The sequence below is a fragment of the Aplidium turbinatum genome, chromosome 10 (genome assembly GCF_918807975.1).
Source record: "Aplidium turbinatum chromosome 10, kaAplTurb1.1, whole genome shotgun sequence".
Lineage (NCBI taxonomy): Eukaryota > Metazoa > Chordata > Ascidiacea > Aplousobranchia > Polyclinidae > Aplidium > Aplidium turbinatum.
In genome coordinates this window covers 14,114,278-14,138,765 of record NC_137481.1, presented here as the reverse complement: position 1 = coordinate 14,138,765, position 24,488 = coordinate 14,114,278, and the positions used below count along the sequence as shown (strand labels likewise).

Sequence of the window (24,488 nt, the reverse complement as noted above, 5' to 3'; positions counted from 1 at the left end):
CTAAAAATTGTAAAATTTCCCCCTAATGGGGAATTCCTCCCCGGTTGGGAACCACTGCCTTAGATTATAATTGTTTTTCACACCCCTCTTAAATCAACTTCAGCAAAAAGAAAAAATAAGCTGGCAACACAGAAAATATCATGCAACCATAGACATCTGTTATAATAAGATGTCTGTGCATGCAACTCACTGAAGGGAAGATTGACCAAGTCAAAACTGTAGCTTGGGTTTTGCAGAGTTGAGAGTTCTGCAAGTTTATTATGGTAGGGTAGGTTGTAGACAGTACTAGGTTGCAAGTTGGGGAATGCATTATATTATGTTATGCAGAAGGCACTTACAAAAAGTTTCAAGCTTCTTGCAATGTAGTGTCTCCAAAAACTTTTATATTGTTTATCTTGGGATTTAGACGTCATTAGATATGTCTTGTTTTGTTTGTTTGTTAGTTTTTCATATCTTTACCCTGCATTACGGGAAAGCGGACTTGAGTGCTATGCATCGGTGTACGCCTTCCGACGTACACCTGACCCACGCTGCAGCCGACTGCAATGTCTGTTTCCGTGTTTCCGGTTCTTTAAGTTGTTATAGATTTAGATGGACTGTTGGAGTGTACCCTAGCTTTAGGATGCAACAGTAAAAGAATACTTGTGACTCTTTGTGAGCATTGAGCAAGTCATAAAAACTTGTCCATAACAAGCAAGTAAATAGCCTTCGTTGTAACCTATAATGGATGATTTTTTGTGGAATCCTGCTGTGCAACATGCTTACAACTCGTTTGTCTGGGATGAAGTGGAGCAAAGTAAACCACCTGCCGGTGGAAACAATATATCCTCTGGAATTGGACTTCTTGAGCAAGTGAGTCTATTGATGAGTTTAAGGGATTGAGAAAATATTCATCTATTGAGAAAATATGGCTGGTTAGTTTATGCTACCAGAACGATATGTTTGCGTGCTTATTTGTGATACTGTATCATATAGGAATATATTGACATAATTCTATTTGAATAATGGTATTTGTGTTTTTATATAAATATTGGGAAAATTTTTTTTAGAATGAAGTGGCTATTTATGCCGTTATAGTATATAGCCCATGTGCGACTTTGTGCGTATATGTCACCACGTTTTTAAGGACTTATGAAAACTGTATTTCTTAATCTAAACAGTTAGCCTATATATATATACTCTATTTTATTAGAAAGATATTTTTAAACTCTTAAGAGTAGCCTATAGTAGTTAGGTAATATTGTTGACTGTTGTATGATATGTACGGTAGGCTATTAAAGTTACAATAACACCTTTTGTAATTGCTGTTTTAATTACAACACGCAGATCCTGATAAAAGCACTTTCCGACATGTTTATTTCTGTGCCGCTTGAAAGTCAGGATGCCATTTTTTATTTAATTTTTCTTTATAAAAAGCAGAGTTTTTCTAAAAACATAGTTTGAAAACCAAAAAATAAGTTACATGGGTAGCATAAAAAGATAAAACTTGCACAAGTTGTTGTGGTTATTGATAAATACACTGTTAAATTTTTTTCGGCCAAATTATTCTTCATTGCTAAATATTTATACAGGGTGATCAAACCAAGTGTAGACAAATATTTATTAAAATAACAGTACATACAAACAGGAAAAAATTACACATATAAAGAAAAATACAAAGAAAAGTATAAATAAACAAAATGTACAGCCCTCGAAATTAGCTTCCATCTACGACGGCAAAAACATTGCCGTCGCCAAATCAACAAACCTTGGGTTGCGGCAGCAATTGCCGTATGCTTTAATCAAAAGAAATTTTATGCGCTTCTTCTTCATCGTGTGTCACACGGCGGTAGCCCAGAGCATCACGCACGCTATTTTATACGCTGACAATGCTCTTGTGAACTGTAAAAAGTTTGCAACCTTATAAATACTGGCTTAATTGTTACGCAAAAGTTATTCTTTCATCCAATGCTTATTTTTTACCGATGTCGTTGCGAATATAAAAAGTGGTACAAAATTGGATAAATGGTTCTTCGGCAGTAAAGAAAAGTAATGCTTCCGATCATATGGCATCGCGCGTTCATGAACAGGCAGTTTTGCATCTTCAAGTATTCCAGTGACGACGTGACAACCTCATCCTCCGATGATTCCGATTCTGACTAGTTCTTTTTCCAACAGACTTTGTGTTGCTCGCAGTATCCTAATTGTGCCGAAATTATGTTGGTGTACTGTATACGTAAATCGAGACAATCTTCTCGCAGGGAGCTATTGATTTGTTATCGGTACTTGATTGAGCAATTAACGTTATTTCATGATAATTTAACGTCGCTAGATGTCGAATTAATGTAAACCAAACGTAAATTTCTTATTAGGCATTGTTGTTACGCGATATAACTCGCCGGGAAAATTAAATCGTTTTGTGCTGACTCGAACGTTGAATCAACCCAAAATTAACTTACTTCCCCCCCCCCAATGAGTTATAACGTGAATCACCGTAACAGCGTGCGTATCGCGTTGATTGCTTTATCGCTACTTTTGGTATTATTACACCACAACAAATCAAACAGTGCGGTCGTGATAGACTATTCGATTATTTTTTTCAATTCTCGTTTTACATGTTTTGGTAAAATTTTTTCGTAATAAACGTTCACAGCAATTGCCGAGGCAATTTCAACTTTTGCCGTTTGGCCTCGTCAACGTTTTTGCGAAGTAAAAATATGCTAATTTTGAAGACTGTGAGTGTTCACAGCAAGTAAAATAGTCCGAGGTGAAGTCTTGGTGCGATGTTTCTGCTGATTAAACTCACGCTGCGAGTAAATCAAACAGGAAGAAATTTTGAACAATTTTTGTCCGAATTAAAAGCTCATTTTGCGATGGCATTTTTATTGCCGTAGCAGAATGGCCATTATGACGTTTGCGGCGGCATTTACCACAGCAATTGCCGTGTGCCGCCGTTAATTTCGAGGACTGAATGTACTCTTATTCAAAAAAGTATTTTAAACAATATCACTCGTTGCTTGTAAGTTTTAATGATATTTGTAACAACAATTAATGCATTAAAAATATTTGATAATTTTATTAGGTTGGAGCTGATTATGCATCGATCCTCTTTGATATTCAATCTAAAGATTTCTTGAAACAACATGCAGTAAAACCAAATTCTAAAGAACATCTTCCTCCTCCACGTTATTCCAGCCTCAACGCCAGGCAACATGTGCAATATCTTAGTCTGGAAGAAAAATTTCGACACAAAAAATTGTCTGCTTTGAGCAAACATCTTCCTTCCGATCAACTAAATCCTCTTAACGTATATAAGGTTCGTATGTTTGTTTAAATTAATCATGTCAGGTTTGTGAGATATGAAAACAACAAATTGTTACTTTTGTCAAAAGTGGAAGATTTGGCATTGCGTTTACCACCAACATATGCAGTATTGCAGTGCTATGACGAAAGGTTAGGGGTCAGTTATACTTTTAGCCTACCTTTTAGCTTTTTTTTTTACTGCTTTGTTAATACTGTAATGTTGCTTAGAAAACAAATTGGTATCAAAATTATAGTTGGTGGGTATATTTCAGGGGTCTGCTACTATTTGGTGAGTCCGATTCGGTGAGTTCCTAACCTCTAACCCCTAACCCTAAAACGGCAATGATAATTAGGCTACGGTACCCAATAATTTAAAAAAAAATTAAAAAAATCCCCCGTTAAGGGATCGGACTCACCGAAACGAGTCATTCCGATATTTCAGCTACTTATGCACCACATGGCCTGGATTTCTGGATATAGCACAATGTGTATGTGCAATAAATGGCAAACGCAACATCAAATCTTCTACTTTTGACAAAAGTAACAATTTGCTGTTATCATATCTCACTAACTTGACGTGATAGGATAAATCTGAGGTCAGATTCGGATTCAGCACCCCAGAATTACTCTAAATCAGTTTTCAAAGTTCATAGAGCAAAAATCGTGTAGACCAGTGTAATCATATGTAGTTTTATCTCATTTGTCAGTGTCTATTTTTTACGTTGTATGACAGAGATTTCATGGCAAAGTTATTCAAGAGCAAGAAGAATTTTCAGCCTATGCTTTTCAAGACTCGATTCATCATATTTCTGATTACAACAAAGTGGTGCCGTTAGCAGAGCAGTACTTTGAGGTAAGTACAGTTGCTCATATAATGTTGTTTAACGTGTACTTTTTGCACATGAATTAGCAACTTAATTATTTAATTCTGACTGAATGTTTTTGCAGGGGTCGCCATTGTATGCATAATGCATCTAGTCATTTGTAATTGTTTATGTTTTACAAGATTCATGGGATGCTTCTGCTAATAGACAACCATTCGACTGCTTAATAAACTGCCATTTATTCATCATTTTTTGTAATTTGCTCTTCCTGCTTTGTGTTGTCAGCAATAAGTTATAGGAGTGCCACAGAAAACTTGCATTTCTCAGACATATGACAATACTTAGAACCTTGTACAACTGCATACCATGTATTTTTTGCAGAATTACCTTTCCATGGCAAAGGATCGACTTCGTATGTACATGCAAAATTTTGTTTTTCTGCAAGCATTACAAATCAATGCTTTTCCATATACTTCTGATCCTCAACCCAAGTTTGAGAACTTATTTTTGAAATTAGTATGTTCATTGTTTTTGTAATTATGAAATGCTCAGTATAAAAATAACTGATTCTTTACATTTTGACGTAGAAAAATTTGCTTGAAGTTTCAATAAAAGTGGAAATTAATTTTTTGCTATGAGTATGTCACTTTATTAGTGTTGTTGTATTACACCGATATTAAAACTAATCGTCTTTCCGTTGTTGCTAAACGAGTTCTTTCATTTAGTTCTTTACTAAACGTGTAGTATATATGTTTTATAGGGAACGCCTCCTATTATCAAGAAACCACCAATGGATGCACCAATCCCAAGCTATGATGTAACAAACAATAAAGAAGTTCATCGGGAACCAATAACCAAAGATGAAAATGCTGAAAAGTGATTTACATTTTTTTGAACTTAAACTGTTCAGTGTTCACTTATTTGTTATTTATTAATTTTGTTATGCTTATTTGTTATTATAATTATGCTGTGAGCACTTAGTCTGTCTGTATTAAAGAGTTCAGCCTGATACTGAATCCAAGTTTCCATGTACAGCTTAATCCGAAGAATGTTTGCTTTCAGAAATCGCTTGATTAAGAGCTGCTTTATGGATTTACTCTGTTTCTATCCATCAACCCATCATGTCTCCTTAATTGTTTTCTTTCATTTGAAACCTCCGATGTACCAATCTAATCGAGAGGTTGTCGGTAGATTTCAAATTGCCGTTGATGCGTACTTGATGGTGTGAAGTTTATTCTATTAATTATCAAATTCACTCATGTGACTTCACGAGAGAGTTCACAGCTGATCAATCTGTTTTAGCCTGATGCTGCGAGCGCTGTGGGAGTAGCGAGTTGCACTGGCTTTCGGAACACTTATTATGGCACATGACTAGCCAGGGAATCGTGTTCTGAAAGCTAATGTAAACCGCTACTACTACAGCGTTCGCAGCATCAGGCTAAAACAGATCGTTTGTATTGTATCTACTACATTGCGAAGTAAGCAACAACGATCATGCTGCTAAAAGCGAAACTCAATCTATTGTCTTCTCTGTAAATTGTGATCAGCATCTCTCTCATCAGGTTAGCTGTTGCTTGGAAAGCTGACATCGTCATTTCTCTCAGCGCTCTGCGCACTCTGGCAGATAACACACCTCCATTCGCCAATGAATCGGAAATTCCAGTGGAAATGCGTAAAATTAAAGGTTGGTTTATTGTTTTTCAGTGGTAAATGTCTTTCGAAAATAAGATTATTGAGACATGTATGACGTATATTCGCGTGGTTTTGAATCATCGTTTCAAATTTTCCGACTCTTTCAAAGCAATTCAATTTGTGCAGATCAGAGCGGCAATCATCGCCAAGTTGTTTTCATTGATAAAGCCTTACCGCCGAAAAGCGTATACGCAAGAGACAAAAATCTCAGGTACTTCAAGAAAGCAGTAAAGGATTTTGTGCTGCATTCATCCCGTGAGTCGATCTCTTTTTCCATGTTTTATTTTTTATTATGAAGCAGTACTTTTTGTGCCACTTTTATTATACAGTACAGCATTTTGCAATTATCTGTCCACTCTACTGTGAAGTTATTAAACCACGGAGTGCGTTACATCAACTAGCTAGCTGTAAGCAAATTTAAAGGTTTTCTTTCAAAAATGTACCGTTTTCGCTCGTAGGTCATATTTCAATGGTGGACAGCGTTGTCGACAAAACTTGCTCTTCGGATGAAGCTGTCCGACCGGAATTGAATAGAGAAGAAGGTTCAGAAGAAATGAATGCATCGACTGAAGGTTTGAAAATAGTTGCAGCAAGGGTGTTTTACTGTTTTTTGATCATATTAACTACTTGAAGCGATTGTAGTAAAATTGTGTTTTGAATACGTCAGTGGCACCTCCCAGACAGCAAAATCCGTCGTTTTTACATTGATTCAACGTCCACAGACGTTGAATCAATGTAATAAGCAAACTTCTTTTAAAAACACGTCCACTTCTGCAATCATAAAAAATAAACTAGTGATCGCATTGTCTCTTCTACATTATCAACTTTGATACCCTTAGTCCTTACCCCTCTTTCAATTTTGAAGACGATAAGATCGTCACAGCTTTAACAGCTTGCACTTCACAAACAAACTCTGCAGCTGGCGCCGAGATCTTGCACACATTTGATGGCATCATCATCGGCGTATGAGTTTGCTCGGGTGTGACAACCTTCGCTTCGCATATCTCTTTTCTATCTTGAAGATATGATACTGATGGGATGGGAGGGACTACCAGAAGGTGCTTGTTCTTTCCCCCCATTTGAGGGCATGATGGCTGGTGACACTTTTTTGACAATTTAAGTCGAATACGGTCGATGCCAACAACAACTTACGTCATTATTTGTTCAGAAAGTGCGGATGAAGTGTTGGAGTGTGAAAAGTCTATACCTCAGCTGGATGGTATCGACGACAACGTGGATACCTTGTCAACAGTTGCTGCTGCAAAGCGAAAGAATAGAGTCAGTTCCGTTCCGCAATCCGTGGTAAGGTTTTGTTGTTCTTTCTTGTTGAGTCACCCTAGCAGGCAGGATGGAGTTCGCTTTTTAAAGATAATTTTAACGTTAATTTACAGATTGCAAACAAATTTACCCATCGAGTTCCGATATATTTTTTATCTTACTCTCATGAAATTTATGTTACTTTTTTTTTACCTGTTTTCTATTTTAATGTCTGCAGGCTCAGGCAGCAGGTCTTAGCGTTTGGAAAAAGAGTTTATCGAGAGTGCCAAAAGCCGCTGTAAAGTCCACTACAAGCTCTACATCTCTCTTGAATTTTAATTTCAGCAAAACCGTTAAACCTAAATCACCAAAAAGTGAGATTTTTTATGTTTTGCACATGGCTGTTGAATGTTGTGCGAAATGCGCTTTTTTGAATTCTTAATCAAAGTTACCTAATTAGTGCTGTGCTTTGATACATTGTATGTTGTGTTTGGGTTGTTAAAAATGCCCTTTTTTCTAAGTTTTTAGTTGGCACGCTCTGAAAATATTTTATCTAGAAAACCTAAAGAATTTGCGTAAAACCACAACTGCTGTTAATCAAATTATGTATAATTTTATATCACAATCTTTTAACCTAATTTATTGTGAAGCCTAAACAGAGGTAGGCTACCTATACAAAATCTGGAGAAGCAGTATTTTGCGTTTGAAGTTTGACTTGAGTTGTAAGTTCTGATTAGCGTTGCGTGGTTATCCTATTCAACGGCAGTTGCTCAGATGCTGTTATATAAAATGGAACTATTTCAAGAGGGTCACGCTAGGTTGAGGAAAAATTGTCTTTGAACAACGCTAATGCAACAATACTTGCAATTGTATGTTGAAGAAAGGCGTTTAAGTTTCTATCAGACGATATTAAAAACAAGCTTTACTTATAATTTACATAGAGCAACCGCAACAGAGAAGTGATTCCGATGATGACAACATGCTGGTAATTGATGATGATGAAAGTGAAGCAAAAAAAAGTGATGCTTCTGAAAGTGCTGTCACAGAACTCTCGCAACCTCCTGCATCTGCGGATGATGACGGCACGTTTGGCCTTTCGTTTGGCTCTGCTGAAGTTCCATCGAATTATTTGCAAGCATCGGAAAATGAAAGCAGCGACAATTCTTTAAACGCTGAACAATCGTTGCTCACAACACTTCGACGTTCGGCTCGAAGGAAATCAGCTCTCGCAAGCGACAAAGAAAAAGCGCATGAGACCGAAAAACATAAATCTACCGCCTCTACCAGTCGATCGAAACGACTTCGTTCAGCAAGTGCTGCAAAGGTTGACAATCCGGACATGTCGAAACAAGCGAGCGAGGTGTCCACAAAGACTTTGAGACGTAAGTCAACTGCTCAAAATACAACCAATGTTTCGAAAAAATCCCGTAAAGCATCGTCAGATTCGCGTATGGGATGTTCTGACGACAACGACATCAGTAAACCCCTCGCCGATCCACCCGAAGAAGCATCAAAAGCCGACGCCGAGGCAGTAGATGCCACCGCAGTGAAAAAAACTGAAGGTAAAAAGACGTCTAGTTTGCGAAGTACTGCCCATGACGATGACTCTTTTAGCAATCCGGAAAAGAAAGATGCTCTTACTACACAAACCGATTCTGTCGCAAGTGACACCACAAAAGCGGCGTTGAGTGAAAGTGAACAATTGCAACTCGCCAAAGACGCTCTTTTGAAGGACTTTGAAAGCAAATTAGGTTCTGACGAAACCACAACGCCTGACAAAGTCTCTTCGACAGTTGACCAACCTCATCCAATCGCTGAAAATACTAAAACGACAGCACAAGACACAGAACCGAACGATCTATTGGGCCAAATACTTGGAATGCAAAAAGACCGTGAAGAAAAGACTGTAAAGGAAGTTCCGAACGTGAAGACCAAAGACGTTCCTTTGCGTCGTACCGTGCCTGCCGTCCCTCCGCCGACGATGCAGGACGATTTTAGGTGAGTTCCAAGTCCAGCTTCCACATTTTTGTTGCTGTTGTAACATGTACCATGTTTTCTTTTGCTGTCACTTACTGGGTTGCATTAGACGTTGTAGTGCTGTTTTCACCTGGTTTGAAATATGTCATATCTTAGTACGACGTTTTCAGACATTTCTCGATACTATCTTGTTCTGTTGCAAAATAAACAAGTTTTTAAACTAAACTACCCTTCTTGTTTCATTCACAGCTTTGATGAGATACTTGCTCTATACAACGCCAAGCTTTCTGAAGACACAAATAGCGTCTTTTACAATGTTTGGTCAATCGGAAATGTACGCGTTCTCATAAGAGGCTGTTTACACGGGAAATTTGTGTCACATTATTCAAAGGACAAAGTGAGTTGGCGGTATTGGAGCAGTTGGCCAAATTAATCTTGTTAAACTGTTGCCTTGCATTTACAACCGCAAACAAATTGCTATTCGTATGGCAATCTTCGTCGAATCTTCGTTTTAATGGTCACTGGTGGAATTTTCCAGACTACAAAAGTTGCCATTTCTACGTCGTTTTCAATCTTCCAGACGTTGACACAATGTAAAAATGGCAACGTTTGAAGGTCATGGCATGGTGATAAAGATTTAATTGTAGTGGAACAAGTCACTTGTTTAATAGAGACCAGTCGTCGTTGCTTCATGTAAGTCTTCTGCTTTGCTGGTCTGTTGTCATCATGATGCGTCTCACCAACAGGAAGGCACCAGTTTGGAGAACGCGACAATTCGAACGAAGCTTGAATATCAATCAGATCTTGGATTCGAGCAGCTCACTAAGTCTGAAGCATGCGCCGAATGGATTGACTTGCAGTTTCGTCCGCAGCCATCAACTGTTCTCAGATGTAAGTTTCTTATGTTATGGCTTTCAACTTGATCGTACGAATTTGGTGCTGTTTACAGCATATTTAATAAATTGCAATGAAGCGAGTTTGCTTAGAAGCGTCCTTCGTGGAACTTTGTAGAAATGTTATTCTCGCATTGCACCTAGCATTGCGGTAACGGATTTATTGAACAATGTACTCGACTGTGTGTAACTATGTATATGTGGCTGCGGTAGAACCACCCGTCTCTACGATGGATATTGCGCTGCGCAATAAACACATTTTTATAATAATCACTTTTACTGCTGTACTTTTTCTTTGTGCAAACATTGAATCAATATCAAAAGGACATTGTGAACTGACTGGTAAAGCGGCGGTCGAATAAATTTGTGGCTAGAATACGGTGCGATACTGATGAGCCCAGCCTCATGGGCGAAACATGTGTCTATCGCTGTCAATTCTTGCTACAAATCGGCTGCCGAGAAACATATCAAAAGGACATATTTTGCCAGCTGGGCTAGAAGAGCGTTAAAAAGTAAATTCCTTCCAGGCAGAGTCGATCCCTTCACGCAGACGATTATTCATATCGACGAGGTGAGGAATAATGAGTCCACCTACCAACATTATGAAGCTGTCGGTTTCAGGTAACGTTGTTGACAGGACGTAATTGCGTAGCAACAACCGTTCACTGTACAAATTATTTGGACTTGCTGATAATTGTTCACAACGACAATCAGTAGAACAGATCTTTTGTTGAAAACACGTTTATTACTTTATACATTGTCGATTTGCGCTTATCGATGTTATTTGCAGCTACTTGGCGGCCAATAAGATGCTGTTGTCGCTCTTTCAAAAGTTGATTGCCAAAGACAGCTTCGGCCCTTTCATGCACATGATCAGCCACAAGAGCGGTTCCAGTGAGTTCACAGTTCGTGTAGCAGATCCTAATCCTTCCATCAAGAAGTAAGTGTGATGACTCTTCATTGTGAAACACTGTGTGTTTGTGGTGCCGTTTTCGTGAGTTTGTATTGTGGTCAGCTGTTAGAGCAAAGCGAGTAGGTTGGTAGAGGATTGATTTGGTGTGGTGTCGACCCCACGCTACTTGGTGAGACTTGCTTCAATGTTTCTACTTTAGTTTACGGTGAAATGTCACGTTTATAAAAGACTCATATCAAGCGAGTAGCTTTTTTCAGAAGTAGCCTATGTATTGTATATGTATTAGTGAGACCGATCAGACATGAAGCAATGTTAACGGAGGATTTACTTGACGAAAAACACTTTGCGTGAAGTGGCAATGAGTTTGTATTTATAGTCTAGAACTGTGTTGCAATTTTTTTATACGTAACAATTCTAGTCCGAGGCAGCACAAAAAGCTTAACAAACCACATCTTTCCAAGCTTCGTGCCAGTGGTGTAGCGCTAAAATATTCTTAAGTTCTGAAAAGTTTTTTGAAAAGCATTTAACTTTTCAGTTAAAAATACAAGATAAGTTCAGAAGGTCATTTCTTATAGAAAGGAAATGTAACATTTTGAGTTGAACAACATCAAGTCCAAAAAGAGAAATGTAACAAATAGGAAATCGGAAAAGTCGCCCAATAGCAGTATCTACTGTAAAGCATGCATCTGAAAAGGAAAAAGATCGAAGAGAAAACAAGTTAGAAAGAGTGATACGAAGTGAAAAGGATTGCGAAGCTAGATGGAAACAGAGAGCTGGAACAATTCAAATAAGAAATAGTGCGAAAAACCTTGACGCTAGACAATGGACATGGTTTCGCAAATATACAGCGTATAATGATCAGCATTGTTGCCCTTTGCGACGCAAAATTGTAGGCCGACGTTCTGCACTTTCAGCAATGCTTAATTGCTTAGTACCATTGCATCTCCGAGTTGTTTATGTCGAATCAACATATACTTGCAATGTCATCATCGTTTGAGGTGTGTTTGTTTTCACACAGAGTCGTGTACGATCTGCGGAGAGAATACGCCAACCCCGGTCGTGTCATACCATCCTCGCCTCAGTCATTTCCTTGGGTTGCTCTTGACCCCAGGAAACAAACAAATTACCAGTACCGCGTGCGACAAGTTCCGATAACATTTGAAATCCAACAATCTTCAAGCGAAATTCCAGCCAAGAAAAAGAAGAAAAACAAAGGGAAGAAAAAAAAGAAAAAATCTCAACTTAATCTTTCTGACTAAGTTAATAGAATTATTTTTGTTTCGTGCTTTTTTACTCCTATGGGCAGAGATGGAATATTTATTGCCACTGACCTTATCAACACTGCGCTGACACGTTTAATAACCGTTTTTTTATCCAACAATGGTGTCCTTTCTGATCGGTCAACCTGATAGCTTGTTACTGCAGTGACGTATTTTCATCCTTCGAAATTTTACCATGTTCCGAGCAGCAATTTTACTATTATATTAGGATTTCACTACGTGTGAAGTATTGTAGTTTAAGCTTTTGAGTATACTGTGGTCGTTACTTGATAGCTTATTGTCAGACAAATTTCAATGTCTGTCGACGTACAAAAATGATTTTCAGACATTATTTCAATATTTAAAAATGCGAAAAATACCTTTTTTACCACCTTGTACTTTCATAACTTCCTTAGTTACTACCGGGTTTGGTTTTGTTGTGTTGAAATAGTTTCGTTTTTTATGTAACCCGCCAATGAATAATTTATTAAGAGATTACTAAAAATGAATAGTTTTTTTTAATATTGTTACCTCTCTTTGCTAGAAACCTTGAAACAAATTTTCAGTTTGTTGAACAGCAGTGCCATGAGCTGCTGTTTTGTGCTCTCGTTTCCATTTGTAATAAAATGCTTTCAAAGTATGCAGTATTTCTAACTGCAAAAATGGAGTCAGTCGTTGCGGTTGCTTTCTTTCTAACTTTACTTGTGTTATTTCCTTATGCGGATGCAGATGAAGTTTTTTGTCCCAACGAAGGTAAGCTTGTTTAGATGTAATGAAGCTCGAGACGAATTCTCTAGGAGCGAAATAAAATTTCAGTTTATAAAAAGGTGGTTTCGATACTAAACTAATTTTTTTTAAACAAACGTAGCCTACTTTTCAAAAGCTCAAGATAGAGGGGGGAGGGGAAAAACTTTTATTTCGTCTGTTGCGAGAATAATACGCTACAATTATACACAATTCGATTAAAATTGCAATCTAGATATTCCAACAGACAGAAAGCAGCGAACGACTATATCAGTCATCGAGTCAGCTGTTTCCCTGTTCTTTTATGACAAATGTCAAGCAACGGCAAATTAACAAGATTGGTTGATCAGTAAAAATGATGTGCTGCTGCGATCTTCAAGTGAAGTCCTGTGGTTTTATTCCAATATAAACTTTATTCCCGGTGTTTAAAAATAATAAGGAACAAAGAAAACTTTTGAAATCAATAAAGTCTTGTAAACTTTAATGCAATTAATGAGAGTTCAAGCCAATAAATAGCACAAGCAAAAACATTTTCAGTACAGTATTACAAAATAATCGCAATTTGAAAAAAGGTATGGGCCTATTCTGTTATAAAAGAAAGGGCTGAGTGACTTTCAGTGTGACCTGTTAGGCTGCATGAAACCAGCTCAATGTGACCGTGTAAATTGAGAAAGAAATTGAATAAAATGAAAAATATAAGCGAACAACACAACAGGTCAATAATGTTTTCTTCAGATGAAATTTAACAAATCAAATCCAAGTAACGTATCATTACAAAGTTTGAGCCCAAAACAACAAGTCATGACGATTTAAAGGCACCTGTCACTCTTCCACTGACATAAAACAACAAAATTTAATTTCATCTAAAAAAAAAAAAAACACTTTGCATTGAAATAAAAGCAAGAAAAGAAAAGCAGTTTTGCCGATGTAAGTGCGATTGATCCAAAATTTTAAAAAGCAACTGAACAGCAAGATAGAGCAGGGGTCGTCAACCTTTTTTGCATTTGCCACTCGACGAAAGCTGTGGCGGGTTCCACTAATAAAATTTTAGATAAATTGTATATCCAGCACTACAATACTGTTGATATTTATCACAGAATACCGCATTAATTATAATGATTTAATCGAACAAAGCTGCTGTCAGGCCAGACGTTTGTTGCAACGCCTAACAAATTTTGCCAAAACTATTACAATTTTAGGAACCACAGAAGGCTTAACAGAACAGGGTGTCCCCAATGCTTTGGGACTACTTGGTATTACCAAATCATTACAATTAACACTTTTATCAATCAAATTTATTAGCCTATAACCTACATTCGGTTCAATGCACAATAGCAGAAAATGTAGCCTACTTCCCAATCTAACCCAAACGTACTTTTCACAAGAACGCTTAAGATGTGTTAAACAAGTAAGAACCCTAAAAGAAAATAGATACGACACTTCCGCTTACAGATATTTTTGCAGAGTTATGACAATACTTACTCAGCGACTGCGAAAAAGTAATCGCTAAAATAAATGTGCCTCCTCTCGAACATAACAGCGTAGCGACCGTTAGTTGGTGACACCTAAAATAGAGGAATTTAAGTCGAAACGAAACCAAGTTGTTGAAAATTTTCAAAAATTTTTTTGATTTCAAAATCTGTAAGTTCTTGTAATGACTAACTTAGGTCTTGTGCGCTTCTTTTGAAGTTCATACTGAAACAAAGTTTCTTAGAATTCAAAACAATGCAATAAAATTTTTTTTACGAAAAAATGTAATTCGGAACTAAGGCAAAAGACTTTTGCGACGATACAAAATGTGGCTTCCGAAATTTCCAAACGTAGGCTATGTTTGTTTTGAGTAGCCCAACACATAGTCGAACCCACGTTTTGCACATTTTGGCCATTTAGCTTGGGTTAAATAATTTTTTTTATCATAGCTTATATCACAAACCTGTTTTGATATAAAAAATCAGAACTCAGATTCTTATTCAGTCCAAAATTATTCGAGATCAATTTTGAAACACCATGCAAGAAAAAGAAAAGTTTTTTTCTTCACCTTTGCTTTGTTTGTGTTGTTGAAAGAATTGGCAACATCAAGTAACGATGATCCTCCCGACGTGGGTTGTTTAGTTGCCAAAGTTGCCTTTCCAAATAGACTTTCTCAAAACGAAGATGGAGAATTTCTTCGGTTCAATTGTTCTTAATAAATTTAACTATTCACAATATATCCAGGATTGGTTGAAGTTTCCGCTTTGGGTCGTGACACGCTGAGATGGGCTGTTGATCACTTTGATGGGTTCATCAAGGAATTTGAAACTGATACAGGTTTGGCACACGTTGGGTTTTTGCATGAATAAGCCAAACGGCCAACGTAGCACTGGTAGGCTAATACTGACTATTGTGGTCGATGTACGTTATTGAAGAAAAGTCTCAACTGGCGTTAGAACTACGGCAACATGTCGTTTTTAATAAAAAGCAATCTACGATACAAAATTTACTTCGTGCGTAATAAAACCAAAACTTTAACTTTCTGTTAAAAAGACAAAATCTATAAGCTACCTCAACATCCTGAATCGTTGTTTATTACAACCTTGAATTTTACCAAAAAAATCTGTTTCTTATTGGCGGGATGCATGACGTTTACAATCTCAGCATAACTGATTGTTCATAAGATGACTTTATGTTTCCACACAGCCATTGTACTTGTCAAAAAGTTTTTGTGTGGCCCAATTTCGTTTATTTGTGACTAATTACTATCTATTAATGTAAAGGTTGAAACCTAAGTTATCCTCCCAATGTGTAATAATAAGACGATAATCAATACGCAATTTTCTGGAAATATTGGTTATTTTATGTCCTTTTTTGTTACGTAGGAGATCAATTTGTCCTTCGGCCATGTTTATCACAAGATGCATCACAAGTTGGGAAGGTTTCAATTCAGTATTACGGAGTGCACTCTTATGGGACCTCTTATTCTTGGTTCACCCTCACAGTTTGTAGACATCTCGATCAAGATCATCTTTTTATCGGTCGAATAATGGATAAAGACACCATTTACGACTTAGGAGGCGTCATTGTGGAAAATGCTGAGTGCTGTTTTGCAGTGACGAAGGACAGGTGGTTCCCCAACACGGTTGTGTTTTCCGCAGAGAAAAACAGCCCCACCGTCATTCAAAGGTTTGTACTTTTAGTTTGAATAATCTTTGATAGCCGGTTGAATATCAGAAATAAATCTGTCATGGTCGAACAGCTCATTTTACGTCGACTGCATGAAGAAGCATTGGGTTGGAAAAAAAAATGAAATATTAGGATGAATGCAGTGAGATCATTTGGAGAAAAAACGACCGGCCACTGACCCTGTGGAGAAAACTGACAAAAAATGATTAAACGGCATTAAAGACAAGGAGGCATGTACATTATGAAGCACGAAATGTTGCAAGATGCAGTGGAGAGAGATCGGTGGAATAGAATATTTTACCGAGTCACCACCGAAGTTGACCGCTACTGGGTAGAACCTGGTGTAATCGACAAACAAACCTGTTTGCAAAACAGCCGATGTCATCGTTAAAGTAAAAAATATCTTCTCAATATTTTTACTTTGAAATAAAATTTTACTGACTAATTTGCCATTACATTTTTCTTTGCAGAAGCCGACAGTGAACTTTTAATTGTCCGCCATTCTTGCGATGGCGTTGTGCTCTTCAGAGCAAATTAGGTTATTATGCCTTTTGATTTTTAGATCGCCCGAAGCGAGCTATCTGGTGTCTGCTACCATGAATGACTCAGTCGAAGACAAACGCCGGAGCTCGTTTCATTTTGTGTCTAACGAAGCTGATTACGAGTTGCATGGTGAGTTTTGTTGAATACTAGTTTGAAACACTGACGAATAAAAATTGGCCCATCCTTGTTTGGCTTATGATTTCAAGACATTTTTCTTCTTTTTTTAAAGAATAATTGAATTTCAAATTTGATACCAGCTTTTATGTCAGTATTCACGTGTCTCATAATATGTGAACTATTGAGATTAATATCAAAACTTGACTATATTTCTCATGAAAAACATAACTTGTGAACAGGTGTGCAATACAACTCTCTTGGACAAATTTTGTGATCATTTCTTGACTAAAACACATCACAAGGGTTTTATGTTTTGGGTGATTTGATGGAAAATGTAGTAATGAGAAAGGTAATGAGAAAGATTGTAAAAGCTGTCGTGTACAGAACTAAGACTCATTTGGTAAATAAAATCCTCCACTATAATGCAACATCAAACATTTTTGCATGCATAGTTATTTCTTAAACCTAATAAGAACAATAAACAGTCAGTCGTTGGGGAGAATCACGGTAGCTGACGTCTTATTTGGACAGAGCCGATTGATGATAGTGGATTTGCTGATTTTGTTTGCGTCATCAATTCGCAACTTTGTACTTTCTTCTCTAGATTGGACAAAGTTTGGTTCCAAGTTCATTCGACTGGTGACGTATAATGGCGTGTCATCAGTTTTCTACAGTGTTGCCGTGTCTGCTTGCAGTAATGTGCAGGGATCTGTATACGATTTTGATGGCATCGATGAGCTTAGCGGTCTCAGAAAATTTCTGCAAAGAGCAAAAGGTGCTTGTGTAAATTTTTGATTACCATGTCTTTTGCTAGTTTTGTGGAACAAAAGATCGACATGTTTTTTGATTTTCAAAATTAATTCATTGTATTGAACTTCTTCCTTTCACAGTTTTTTCTGTGTGGATTAAAGCAGCCTACAACTCTAACAATGAAGCTTCCGATTGCCGAATCTTTCGAACATATTCCACATCGTCCGATACACTTCCTTCGGATGTTTCTTGCTCGGCTCTGTCTTTCATATTGTGCGAAACGACAGGTGAATTGTGGAAAATACATTCTTTTCATTTGAAAATTCGACTATTGGTTTTTATACAGGGCATTTTTTGGGAATGGAGTCAATATTTTGTAGCACAATTGAAAAATGTTTGCTAATTTAAATATATGTCACATCAACGTGTTTTGCGCATAGCCTGCATTACGTTTGTTGAAAACACACTTTGAAACTACTGTAATGTAATCTATATCGTGCCAGTAAAGATTTTATAAATCTGTTGTAAAAGCTACATTACATTAAGCTGCTATACTACATCATACCTGATATAGAAATTTCCCTTGAATATGAGTTCATTAGAATCAAGATCAAGGTATTCAATGCTGCATGTTTTTAATTTCCATCATAACTTTGTTGAAAAAATTGCTACTCTCTTTTTACCATGCACAGAGTGGTCTGGAGTTGGTAATTATCCATCCGTTCGTCTTTCTCGTGCTTTCTTGAAAATGCGATCCACAGAGCATTCTTTTTATCTGCCTTCCTACTTCGTCACTGACTCGTCCAAACATGATTTTCATCTACAAACCCTCGTCACTCTGAACCTGGCCTCCCCCATGCTTCCATTCATTCCAAAGGGAAGATTCCTGGTTGATTTCACCTTGAAGCGTGGCGACACCACCATCCAGGTAGGGCGAGAAAAGTTCTGCACCCACAAATCTAAAATCTTTTGCAGTGGTTAGTTTTTTATTGACATTTTTGTAAACTGGAAATGTGTAGCTAGTGCTGCTATCAACAAATTTACGGCTGATAAGTGATAACGTTCCGTGATGAAGGTGCACGGTGATTGATTATGTGGTTTACTGTTTGTTGATGTCAAGGCAGGGGCGAGGTTTGGTTTAACAACAGTGTCAATTGTTATGGCAACCACGTTTTTGGTAAATTACCAAGCCAGAAGTATGTCTCTTTACATTGAAAGTATGATTTCGTAATTCGGTTAGTCAAATAAAAACATGTGCTTTCAGTTTAGTATAACTTAATTTTGTAGCTTGGAAACACGTCGTTGGACGCATCATGTGGATATGGTGCTCACCATCACTCAGTGGAGCTTCATATCAATGGTGACAGTCAAGGAAAGTTGCAAGATCTTTGGCACAAAAGTCAAGCAATGTGTGGACTCAGCGCTACCATCGAAGCAGCTGTGAGACCAACAAATTTACGAAATTTTGGAATTGATGCGGTAAGCAAACAGTGTTGCCAATTACGCCAGAGATTCAAAGGTTGAATAAGAATTCACTAAAAAGAGATTTAAAAAAAATACCGGTAATTGCACACTTTTGATGAATTCTGCAACATTGCTGTGTTTACGTTTGCATAACGATAAAGAAATGTTGAGCATATGACTTTACATAAGCGTTCCTCCACAGTAGATCAGCTCACATCTTTTCAATAGTTGCGCATCATCGAAACTTGTGTTGTGTAATTCTTAAGAATCTGACCATGTTTTTAGTCAACCCCAAATTGTAACCTTACCATAGCAAACCAGTGCAACACGTCAGCTATTAGGTTGGCTGATTTTACGAAGTGGTCACCGTGCTATTTTTGTGTAATCGTATTTTTCGGCGTGCATTGTTGTACACCACTGTGGTTTTTCTTTTATTTCCTTTTTTTGGTTTTGTTTCTTTATTACGGTACACACAAAGTACAGTTTTAATCTAAATTATGTACAGTACATCTCTTTAAAGTGGTACTACGACAGTTTATCGAACGACTAATGATCGAACGACAGTTAATCGAAACGACAGTTTATCGAAAGACAATTAATCGAACGACTGTTAAGCGAAACGACTGTTTATCGAAACGACTGTTTATCGAAACGACTGTTCATCGAGCGAAAATTAATCGAACGACTAACCCTAACCCTAGATAAAATTTGTTTCGGGAGATTCGTCGTCCGATAAACTGTCGTTTTGATAAACAGTGGATCGATGAACTGTCGTTTCGATAAACAGTCGGTTCGATTAACTGTCGTTTCGATGAATTGTCGTTAGATAAACTGTCGTTCGATTAACTGTCGTTCGATAAATTGTCACGTCACGTTTTAAAGTGCATCGCATTTTTGCATTTTGACTATTAAACTAAATTGATAAAGCTTTGGTAGAGAGTTTGTTTGTTGAACCATAGACAAACAAAACAAAGTAACCTTATCGGGTTTAACATGCTGTATTACACAGAGACATAACAATTAAAAAAAAAAGAAATCAACTCAAACGTTTTCGACACGTACGTGTGTCCTCATCAGGAATTACTTAAATCTGCAATATACATAAAACGAAAATTTTAAGATAAATTTAACTATGCACTATAACTGTAACAACACTCCGGACTGAAAAGCAGAAACTGAACAAATGATACAAGAATGATAACGAGTAAATTATACGACGGGTTTTTCGTAATTTTTCCGTCGTTCGAAACAGCACTTGAAAAAACAGTTTAGTCCAATATACAATATAAGACCCAAGTAACATGTTTATTTGCAATCGTTTTCAGCCCTCAGTTTTGAAGGCTTGTGCACTGTGTCTAGGCCGTCTGTTTTCGTAGGCCATGACTGAAATCCTACTGCAACACAGAAAGCGTCGAATTCAAATATCTCCATTGCAATGCGTCGGGTACGAAGCCAGAGAAGCAAAAAATGGACAATGTGTTTTCACGTGAAGGTTGTGTTTGCGTCTTATTCAGAATCTTACCATACCATCATCGCTGATCAGTTCGGCTTTATCTATGTCGATATATATGCTCACTCTTCTGGGGTATGTACTGAATTATGATACCTTTCTTTAGTTAACCTTATGCAACTGAATAGAAATGCTTTAGTGCAGTGTTACTGCAGAACAGAAAATACAATCTTTGAATGTACCAAACTAAAACAAGAAAACCAGACAAGTTTTGCCAATTTGGTTCGTATAGTCTGTTTGTATTGTTTGACCACATTCACTGTCGTCTGAGCATTATCCCGATGCGTTTCCAAAATGATAAAATGTTTTGCAATGTTGTTTCTCTAACCATGGGCCTGTGTGGCAAGGAAGCACTAGGTGGTTAGGACCGCAAACTCTTTCAATGTAGGGGAAATAGAAAATTGGTCTTTTGGTATGCATACGATGAAAATATGTCTTTGTTGATGCACTCCACTGAGTAAATGTTGGTATTATTGTCTGTTTGTCTAAATTTTATACGTACAGATGCATAGACTATAGACTAATTTTTCAATGCCTTTGATTAACTGTTGCATGGTCGTCAACAAACAGTTACAAAATGTAACTGAAATTTTTTCCCCATAGCGTTATTTTGTTAGCCTACTTCAGCACAATTCTTTAAAAACTTAATTTCTGACATTTTTGAAACGACCTTGATTGGTGTGTAAAGGTGGCTTTAAAATAGTGGAGTTGGTGCGATACTGAAGAGGTCTGACTGATGGCCGTTTCACAGTGCCAATGGTTATTTTTTGCTACATCGCTATTCTTGCTACACTCTGCTACCGGGCACAATAAATTTCTTTTCTATACTTGTTGGAATTCAATAATTTCAGTGTCTTTGCCATTTTTAAAAAGTTTATATTACTTTCAGCACGTTCATTTGATTACAACATTTCTTGGCAATGATTTCAATAACAATGAAGAACAAGCAACGAAAACTATTGACATCCAAGTGTCGTACGATGCCTGGAAGCGTCTGTGCTTTGTGAAGTACAGCACCAAGATCATTCTTTATCTCGACGGAAAGGTGTATGGTTACATAGACGCTGCGTCGCATATATTTTTTCCAAGTATGTAATTGCCATACTTATTACTTAGTCTATTTTTGTCAATGACCAGAGGCGGATGCAAATCCATCCCTCATTGACGCTATAAAAGATGATTCAACTCTTATTAGAAATACCAAAAACACGCTGCTATATCATCATGCTTCTTATGCTCTTACATGCGCAGGAAATTAATTTAAAAAACAAAGCTTTTTTAACTATTTTATCTTGATAATGAGCTGCCATATTATGTATTTGTTCTGCAATATATAGGCTACTTAATATCGTTGCTGCGAACACTTTATTTCTGTATGAAATCTATAAATAGTCCTTGTTTTGATAGTCCGTTACGTAATTTCAATATGTGTGTGTAACTGTGTATATTAGTTTGTTTTTGTGATGTTGGGTTCAGTCGTGTTCTCATTGCTTTAAGAATTGGCGCTCCAGTTGTTCCAGGAACGAGGAGGCGACTGATTCTTAACTAATTCATCAACTTATTTTAAAGTATCAGGTTTGGTGGCCGTGCTTAACTATATTTATTGATGCATATACCGCAATATTAGATCCTTTCATGCACGTCTTAAACCATTAAGGTTTTGCCACCTTTTCCTTTTGTTAGTTTTGTTACTGTATTTCTTTTTCACAATATCATTTCTTTTGCATTCTGACAAAGAAAAATAAATTGAATTGAATTGAATTGAAAAAAAAAATAAAACACGTGTTTTCCTTTCTTTTTGTAAAATATTTTGTGTTTAATTGTTGTTAGTCACAGTCACAGGCCCATTGAAATTTTCATCCTGCCCTGCTCATGGCCCATGTTTTCCGTGTCATGCCATTGTATGAATGTAGGCACGATTATCACGATATCGATTCTGACAGGCTTTGATGTCACAGACGGTTTGTGGACGTTCTGATCTGAATTCAGTCGTTGCACAATTTGCATCATCGTGCAGAGTTGCTAAATGCAAAACATGAAGCAAATCAAATTTGCAGCAAGTAGACGACTTCATTGTTTGTTTTTTTAAATTGTTTATCTTGGAATTATTTTGACGATAAGTAAACGTCTGATTTGGTTGTGTTTTCTCTACTTACTCCGGCATGCTTGTCACAGGTGGAGATTATTTTTACATATCAAAATCAACTTCCGTCGTGGGATTCTCACTGACCAACTTCAATGTGTGGTCACGTGATTTCGAAGACAACGAGATAGAGAAGATGTCGGAAGATTGCGATTCCACGCATTTTTATCCTCCAGAGATCCTATCATGGTCTCTGGCGCATGTTCAAGACAGCAGCTCATTGCTTGCGTCAGGAGTAGTTAGTATCATGGACAGTTGTGGTTATGTTGGCCAGCCACCCGTTCTTTCTCAAGCAGCGATCCTTGTCGACGTGTTTTGTGAACAAGGTACTTAACTTCGGTTTCCAGGTTTTTATGTTTTTAAGTGAAATACAATGATTCTCTTTAAAGCATTTGTTTGCTTGACTTTGTTTTGCTGCAGGGTTGATGGTATGACATTGGCAAGCAATTGATACGATTATTTCTATCAGGGATATCTATAACTACGGGATTGGAAACTCTGTGGAATTGAAAACCATTTTATACACCAGTAGGGTCACATTTCTTTGTGCGCTGCTGTGATAAATAATCACATAAATTGACCTCAAAGGGCAGCAAGTAGTAGGCTAAACGAACAACCAAAAGTGTAACAATCAATTCACCTGCTGTAAACTGTAAAGTCTACGCTTGCCTGGTTTGTTTATTTGTTTGTATTTCATTAGTGAAGTGATGTTGTATTTTGTTTGCTGCTTAAAAAATTTCCAAAATGAATATTGGTTTTAGTTCTGATGACATCGTAAACGGATTGGTTTCATATTGGATTGGTCTGTGAACAAGTTGATGATACAACAGCATATTTCACTGATTGCTGAACACTCCTCATTTACTTCTGATCTGATTTGCATTACGCCAAATGCTAAAGAACAACAATAGGCGGTTTTTGGACTCGTCGCATTCATTCATTTTTTGGATTCACTGTTGTTTTTTCTAGCAGCGTAAATGTACTTTTATAATCAATTAAGTTTTAATGTGAGAGTACATTTGTATTATATTTGTAAAATCGAATTTTGTATATCTTTTAGTCGGTGTTTTATTTTGCTAAACTTTCTGTAGTCGTAGCAGGTCGTAGTAATGTGATGACCCTACTGATGTATAGCACTAGATAGAGTTTCCAATCCCGTAGTTATAGATATCCCTGATTTCTATAAGGTGACAAAGTCATCGAGTATGATTACAAAACTTGGAATGACAGTTGTGTTAACTTGTTACTTTTTTGGGTTCAAAAATAGCCTAAGTAACTTTTCATTCAATCTAGAATCTAGATCATGTGTGTTTCGAATGCTGCTGCAAAACTTATGAAACATAGTCATTGTAGAAACGGATCGTATGTTTCCAAAATATGTCTTGTGTCAGGATTTATTGTTTGAAATAAATGGCTGCATTCAATAACCATAAAGTTCACCGGAAAGGCAATTTTCATTTGGCTTTCAACAACTTGTGCCATCGATTTCAACCTAACAAAATTAAAAACGCGTTAAAATTTTTGTTTTGACCGAGGTTTGGCAAGCAATGAAAGTAAATATGCATTTAAAGTAGTTATAACTTTTCATATTTAATGGATAAAGTAAATCGTGTTCCCTTATAATCAGTACTTGCGATTATTTTGGTAACGCATTTCATTGCGATTACACATGTAATTTTGTGTATAAAACAGATTACGATTACATGAAAATGTTTACCCGATCACCATTCTTCAGTGTATGTGATCCAATTTTTGTCATAGTATCTTTTCTTTACTTCACAGTGTAGATTCAAACGATCTGTTATAGCCTGATGCTGCGGGTTCTTTTTGGCAATATCAAATTACACTAGCTTTCGGAACACAGTTCCCTAGTCATGTGCTATGACGAATGGTGTTGAAGTCAGTGAGTGGTTTTTTTAAAATGGCTCTTTGTTTTAGTTTAACAGATCGTTTGAATCTAC

General features: G+C 37.0%; 1 protein-coding gene across 1 annotated transcript; it reads left to right on the top strand.

Moving 5' to 3' along the window:
* The first annotated feature begins 431 nt into the window (after positions 1 to 431).
* LOC145778370 (uncharacterized) lies at positions 432 to 12,734 on the top strand. The gene is made up of 16 exons (XM_082589845.1): positions 432 to 852; positions 3,062 to 3,295; positions 4,016 to 4,135; positions 4,488 to 4,622; positions 4,867 to 4,982; positions 5,669 to 5,790; positions 5,925 to 6,053; positions 6,257 to 6,370; positions 6,967 to 7,100; positions 7,294 to 7,429; positions 7,997 to 9,053; positions 9,282 to 9,429; positions 9,779 to 9,923; positions 10,453 to 10,546; positions 10,716 to 10,865; positions 11,857 to 12,734. Exons 1-16 carry the CDS (start codon positions 724 to 726, stop codon positions 12,095 to 12,097), a joined length of 3,204 nt encoding a protein of 1,067 aa, XP_082445971.1. The 5' UTR covers positions 432 to 723; the 3' UTR covers positions 12,098 to 12,734.
* The last annotated feature ends 11,754 nt before the right edge of the window (positions 12,735 to 24,488 follow it).

What these genes read in the sequence shown, in the direction of transcription:
- LOC145778370 (XM_082589845.1), top strand. Translation starts at nt 724, where the DNA reads ATGGATGATTTTTTGTGGAATCCTGCTGTGCAACATGCTTACAACTCG. An exon ending in GAATTGGACTTCTTGAGCAA is followed by an intron (nt 853 to 3,061) that starts GTGAGTCTATTG and finishes TAATTTTATTAG; the next exon opens with GTTGGAGCTGATTATGCATC. An exon ending in TATGAAGCTGTCGGTTTCAG is followed by an intron (nt 10,547 to 10,715) that starts GTAACGTTGTTG and finishes TGTTATTTGCAG; the next exon opens with CTACTTGGCGGCCAATAAGA.